Source organism: Solanum tuberosum, unplaced genomic scaffold, assembly GCF_000226075.1.
Source record: "Solanum tuberosum cultivar DM 1-3 516 R44 unplaced genomic scaffold, SolTub_3.0 scf00061, whole genome shotgun sequence".
Lineage (NCBI taxonomy): Eukaryota > Viridiplantae > Streptophyta > Magnoliopsida > Solanales > Solanaceae > Solanum > Solanum tuberosum.
The window spans coordinates 1,278,019-1,284,904 of record NW_006238993.1 but is presented as its reverse complement, the minus strand read 5'-3'; the positions used below and the strand labels follow the sequence as shown (position 1 = coordinate 1,284,904).

The 6,886-nt window shown below is 30.1% G+C and overlaps 1 protein-coding gene across 1 annotated transcript in view; it reads left to right on the top strand.

Moving 5' to 3' along the window:
* Positions 1 to 5,239: 5,239 nt before the first annotated feature.
* LOC102580713 (uncharacterized) overlaps positions 5,240 to 6,886 on the top strand; it is a 6,460-nt gene continuing 4,813 nt past the window's right edge. The window contains exon 1 of the mRNA XM_006345291.2: positions 5,240 to 6,546. Within this exon, the coding sequence (XP_006345353.1) occupies positions 5,540 to 6,546 (1,007 nt within the window). The 5' untranslated portion in view covers positions 5,240 to 5,539. The remainder of the gene's footprint in view (positions 6,547 to 6,886) is intronic.

Here is a 6,886-nt window from a genome sequence, read left to right as displayed (position 1 = left end):
CTTCTAATTAATCTCAACCCTTTGTGTAATTCGATAAAAACGATCTGAATTTTTAAAATTAATCTCAACCTTTCACATGTTTATTCTAAGGTTGGGACCCACATATTTAACAGATAAAGGGTATATTTGGCCCAAACTATAACTGAAGGGGTATATTTGGCCCAAAAGTATAACGAAAGGTATATATAAACTATTTCTTATATTACATGGGTATATTTGACCCTTTTCCGATTCTAGAATAGTTGGTCTTTTATATTCAGTAAAAAAGTTTTTTTTATTAATTGAATTGATATCCAATAAAGTCTACTTTAGTACTAGATTGCTATTTTTTATATCCAGTAGTTGAGAAGATATTCCAAAATTGTTTAGTTAAGTAAAAAATATTTGCCGGAATAACTCAAAATATTGCCTTCAAATTAGGTCAAAACAGAATAGTCTTTCTTTTCTTTTTGAAAAAAAAAATTGTTCATTTTAATAGTTGCACAGTTTGCGCCCCAAGCAACATATAATTCATTAATTAAGCATTTGACATATTCTTGGCTTAACTACCATTCGATATCAATTGTCAAAGTTTGAATGTAACTATGACCCTTCTTATTTCTAACCATCTCCCTAAAGAAAAGAAAAAAGAAATGAAACTACAAAAAATTAAACAGAAAAACATTTGTTATAATTTAAATCCGTCAAAATGTGATTATGATATTTAAGTCAACAATAGGAAATGCTTCATGATCATTTTGAATTTGAACTTCATACACATTGCACTTCTATTATTGTGATTAGGATTAAGGATATATGGAACAACATAAAAGCATTTGGGTTAATTTATGTTGAAATATACAAAACTGCAGGTCAAATATTGGAAATATACTTAATTTTTTATTTTAGAAATCACAAGAATATTCGCAGTTGTTATTCTTCAGGTGTGCATTGAGTAAACTTGCTCATGTGAAATATCTTATAAATCACATAGAAGATATGAATCATACTAGGTAAGTATGAAGAGCTCGATAGAGAAGGGACCAAGTGGGGGAAATCCCCTAACATTCTTTTGAAAAACCACACCCCCTACACCAACTCAATCGACTGAAAGAAGACTTGGTGGGATTTGATCTCCGAGCTCTCTTACGTGATACCATTACTACACCAATTCAACCATCATGTGGGCGAAATATACTAAAACTATTAAACTAATTTATAAAACTTCCTTAAATGTAAAATTTAGGAAAAATAAAATAAAGATGTTGGTCAAGAATGTATGACTTGGTGCAATATTGAAATTCGAGACATGAATTCACATTCACAAAGAATAGACAAGGGAGTGCTCTTTTTCATTAAAATTATTAGGAGGAAACAAAAGGACATATTACCACTTGTAGCCACTTGCGCGGAATTTCATCATATATAATATATGATTGAGACATAAAAGAATTAGGTTGAATATCTTGTGGATAACCCCCTCCATCAAAAAAAAATATTAATAAAAAGAGATAAGTATTAAAAACACTCCTAAATTTCGCGTGAATTATTACTTTAGTCCTCCAACTATTGTCAGCCTTAAAAACATCCCTCTACTTGATTAAGTAAATTTAAAAATATCCTTCTTATGTCGTGCATATATGTGGAATTTTTCTGCTGGCGTGGTGTACACATAGATATATGTAATACAAAATATATTTAAAAATTATTTAAATAATTAAATGCTAAGAATTTAGCAATTTAAGAAGATAAAAAATCTTCTTTTTTCTTTTTAAAAGTTTATTTTTTCTCATCAGCTCACCCCATGCTCTACCCAATACCCTAACCTCACATCTCACTACCCATCCATCCCAAAAATAAACTCTTTTAAACTTTTTTTTGGTGGGTAATGGGGAAGGTAGGGGGTGGGCGAGGAGACTCGGTGGTGTTGGATAAAAAAAAATTAACAAAACTTTTTTAAAAAATTGGGAGTGAGGGGGTGGATGGGTGGTGGGATCGGGGTACCCGGGTAGGCCTAGGATGGGGTGAGGTAAGCACAAAAATTACTTTGTTTTGAAAAAAAAAATCTTTACTAAATTTTAGCATTTAATTATTTGTATGTTTTTTTAAGTATATATATCTATATCTACACCACATCAGAAGAAAATTTCACATATACGCATAGGTGGACGACATGTGGCATAAGATGTGTGTTTTTAAATTACTTAATCAAGTAGAGGGGTGTATTTAAGACTATCAATAGTTGGAGGACTAAAGTAATAATTCACGCCAAGTTTAAGAGTGTTTTCAATAATTGTCTATAATAAAAGCAAGAAAGAAAAGACGGCGAACATTTTGGAATTAAATAAGTTTTACAAAAACTAATTTTAAAAAAAAGAAGATATTTCTTGATGTTTGAGCGGAAAAAATAATTAGACAAGTAACTTGAAAATCATTTCCAAAATTTAAAACAAACATCCTTTTCAATAGATATATAAGCCAAGCTAATGTTTGATCTAAATTTTTTAAATTTTTTTGGGTGAAGTTTCACTATGAATTTTGAGAGAAATATTTGACTATTTCAAAAAAATATAAATTATACCTATAAGTTTTAAAAATTATTAAAAGTATCTTTAAATTTGTATTATCATTTTATAAAGAACATGTTCCATTAAAAATATAATCTTATAACATAATTGCTAACAATCAACAAAAATAAAATTATAACATGTGCAAGAGCAATACATTAATCGCATACTCAAACTTGTCATTATTTCAAAATGAATTATAATCCATTAGAAATAAATTGTTCTTTTTCGCCACGTTCTGTATAAATAACATAGAGGAATAATTATTATTTATTAATGCAGTAATTTGGTAGATAAATATTAGTTGGAATTAATAAATAATAATATAAAGTTTGGGGTAATTTTAATTTTTTATAAAAATTCAAATATTAAAACTTGGCCCAAATACTACTTTTTTCTAGTATCTGGAAACTTGAGATATCTGGCAAATATATTTGCTAAGTGATGATAAGTTATATGACCAAACACTATTTTTCTAGTTTTTTTCAAATATATTTGAGGCCAAACAGATCCCGAATTTGAGAAAATGAAGATAACTGGAAAAGGGGTAAAAACTAAAAGTATTTTAAATTTTTTTGATATAGATCTACTTTGCATTTGTTATATTTTTGGCATTAAAGTATCATTTTTGTTAGTCAGCTAGCTCAAATATATGCTTCGGAAAAGGATCAAAATTGCCCCCGAACTATATGAAATAGACCATTTATACCCTTTGTTACATTTTGGGATCAAAAATGCCCCTGCTGTTATCCTAAGAGACCACAAATACCCTCAAGAGTTAACACCCCAAAATTTTGTTGACGTGGCAAGCCACGTGGGATTAATCCTTCCACCTAAGCGTTGCCAACTAGGATTCACTACAAAAGAACTAGACCTTTAGCAGCAACAACAGTCGCCACAAAATCCCAAAAAATCGTCACTAAAAGTTTTTAACATTAAATTCTAGTTTTGTGTTTTTTTCTTCATTGTTTTAAAAAAACCAAATATGATATCGATTAAGTAGGAGTTTGAAGACACTGTATGTTTTATTTTTATGTTCATATGTAAATGTATAAAATGTACAATGATGCATTATATAGTAGGAGATTTGAATCGAGAAGTAATTTTGATTATTTTCATAATAATATTGGATGTTTTAAATATGGATATTGCAAGTTTATTTATTTTAGAAAATTAGGTCGCAATCGAAAAATTAACTATCATATTTTTTTGTTGAAAAAAATAGGTTTTACTAGCAAATGGTTGTTGGAGCCTTAGTCGCCACTAAAAATCACTCATAACTTTTAGTGGCAATATTTTTGGGATTTTGTGGCGACTTTGTTGCCACTAAAAGTCAAGTTTTTTAGTAGTGAATCTTAGTTGGCAATGCTTAGGTGGAGGGATTAGTCCCATGTGGCTTGCCACGTCACTAAAAAATTGGGGTGTTAACTCTTGAGGGTATTTGTGGTCTCCTGGGATAGCTGCGGGGGTATTTCTGATCCCAAAATGTAATGGAGGGTATAAGTGGTCTATTTAGCATAGTTCAGGACCAATTTTGACCCTTTTCCGTATATGCTTTAACCATTCAAGTAGCTCAAAAATGTCCATCATACTAGGGATTATTTCAAAACAAGGAGAAAATGATATTTTTATCCTTGTACTTCTAAAATGTATTATTTTTACCCTTAGTTTGAAGTTCAGAGACAAGAACTTTTAATTGTATAGATTTAAATAAAAATTTATATGAAAGATTATGAAATTACTTTGACTATTTAAATTTAATTATGGTGCACTGTCAATTTTATTCAATATAAAATTTAATTATTAATATTATATTTTAATCAAACGTTTGTTCAATTAGTTTATTTCAAAACTTTAGTAGCCTAGACTGAAACTTGAAAGACTAAAGTTATTGTACATGATATAACATATAAAGATATAGTTCAATTTCATTTCTTTTATCATATCATTTTTAAAATTACTAGGATAAATTCACTATTACTAATATAAGAAAATAAACTAATTAAGTACAAAAAGGTATTACATGATTTCATATTTTGAAATAATAATTCATACTTGATGTTTAAGGAACAAGAAGCTTTTTTTTTGGTTGCTAATTATCACCATTAGTTTAGGTTAAAATAAAAAGCCTATATATTTCTTTTTCTATTTTTCTTATTATATTTCTCAATATTCAACACTTCAACTTTAAACAGAGAAGAGAATCCATTCATTTGAATAGTTCAAAAACAAAATCAATTCTTTTTTTCATGTTTAGGAGAAACCATCATTAGATAGGGTATTTTGTATTGCTTCACTAGTTGGAGATATTTTTTAGCTAATTAACTAACATTGAACACATTTTTATACCAAAAACATAATAAGTGGTAAAAGTGACCTATTTTAAATAATTTTGAACATTTTCCCTATCTAAAATGGTTGTAGTATAAGAGAAAAGAAAAATAGTTAATAACACTAAATATATCTGTATAATATTAATTGATTTGCTATATATTATTTGAATTTTAGATTCAAACATTTATACATTCTATTCTATAAAAATTCTACACTTAGACTCCTTATTAGCCCTTTTGTTTCAAAATAAATGTCTTCTTAAGAAAAAATAATAAATACATAACTAATCTATACATAAATATTATTAATAGTTACTTTACGAAAGTATAGTTGTTTTAAGAAGAATGGGGATGGAGAAATGAAAGGAAATAGAGGCGGCACAAATCGAGATTAGTCAAAGTTTAATTAGAAAAAAAAGGAAAGTAGAGTGTTGAAGTTGTGGGCTTTTGGGTGTTGTTTTGAGAAGAAGCAGTCATCGCCTCTGGTTTGAAACTGTTTATTTTTTTTCCTTAGACAGAACACTCAAAAACTAGTAATCCTCGCTTTACTCTCTCCGCTTTCTTTTCCGTAACACACATATGCAACATATATCTTCGAAACACACATACATTTTTGTGTGTAATTCATCAAACGAATTTTTGTGTGTTGTAGGTAAGTAAATGCATCAGAAAAAATCAGAAGTTCAGATCGGAAAAGAAAGCAGTTGCATCTCTTCCGATTTCAATCCTACACCGCCCCTTGTTTCTTCTTCTTCTTTATCTGTTCATCAGAAACATACTTTGATTTCTCCTCAACATACTGCTATTCAGATTTATGTAGAAAATGATAATGACCCAATTCAACCTCATACCCCAACCAAAACCACCCCACATAAGAGACCTCATTTGGGTTCTAAATCTGTCTTCAAATCTCCATCTTTATCTACTTCTCTTCATAAATACCCTTTAAAGCCTCAAAACACATATAACAATTTCCATATATATCCTTGTCTTTGTCATCTTCGTCGAATTTTCCGTCTCCATATACGCCTTATACTCCTTCTTTCTCTACCCTTTTTCTATTTCTTCGTTTCCCATCCAACCAATTCTTTCTTTTTGGATTTTCTTTCTGCTTTTGCATTTTCCTCAGCCCTTTTGTTTTCACTAAATTTAGCACTCCCCAGACTTCCCTCAATTCGCTTATTCCTTTCTAGGTCTTTGCCAATTAAACCTTCTTCCTCCAAACAAGTTTCTAGGAATGCTTTGCCTGTCTTTTGGTCAATTGGGTCACGAGCAAAAATTGATAAAACCGTGAATTCAGGTTGTTATGTTCAGGCTTATAGTAATGGGGATGTCTATGAAGGGGAGTTTCATAAGGGCAAATGTAGTGGAAGTGGAGTTTATTACTATTATATGAGTGGCAGGTTTGAAGGGGATTGGGTTGATGGCAAGTATGATGGGTATGGGGTCGAAACATGGGCAAGGGGGAGCAGATATAGGGGCCAATACAGGCAAGGTCTTAGGCATGGATTTGGGGTTTATAGGTTCTTTACAGGTGATGTATATGCTGGGGAATGGTCTAATGGACAAAGTCACGGCTGTGGAGTTCATACTTGTGAGGATGGGAGCAGGTATGTAGGTGAATTCAAGTGGGGAGTTAAGCATGGCCTTGGACATTACCACTTCAGGTAAGATGTACTCATTGATATTTTACTTTCATTTTTGTTGTCTTAGTTTTGACCATATGTTCATCACCAAATTAAAGTTTCGTTCTGAAATCCAATAGGGGCATGATATGTTTGTCCATATGGATTTTAGTACAGCTTATAGATGATGGCATTTTATCTACTTATTTCTATTGGGAAAGATGCTACATATTTGGAATTTGCAGACAGTTAACACCTTAGATATGGCCTACATTATGTCAAGCAATAAATTGATTGTTGTTGTTGCTGTTTTGTTGACTTTATATATATATATATATATATATATATCTTATATAAAACCAAAAAAAAAAAAATAATTTTT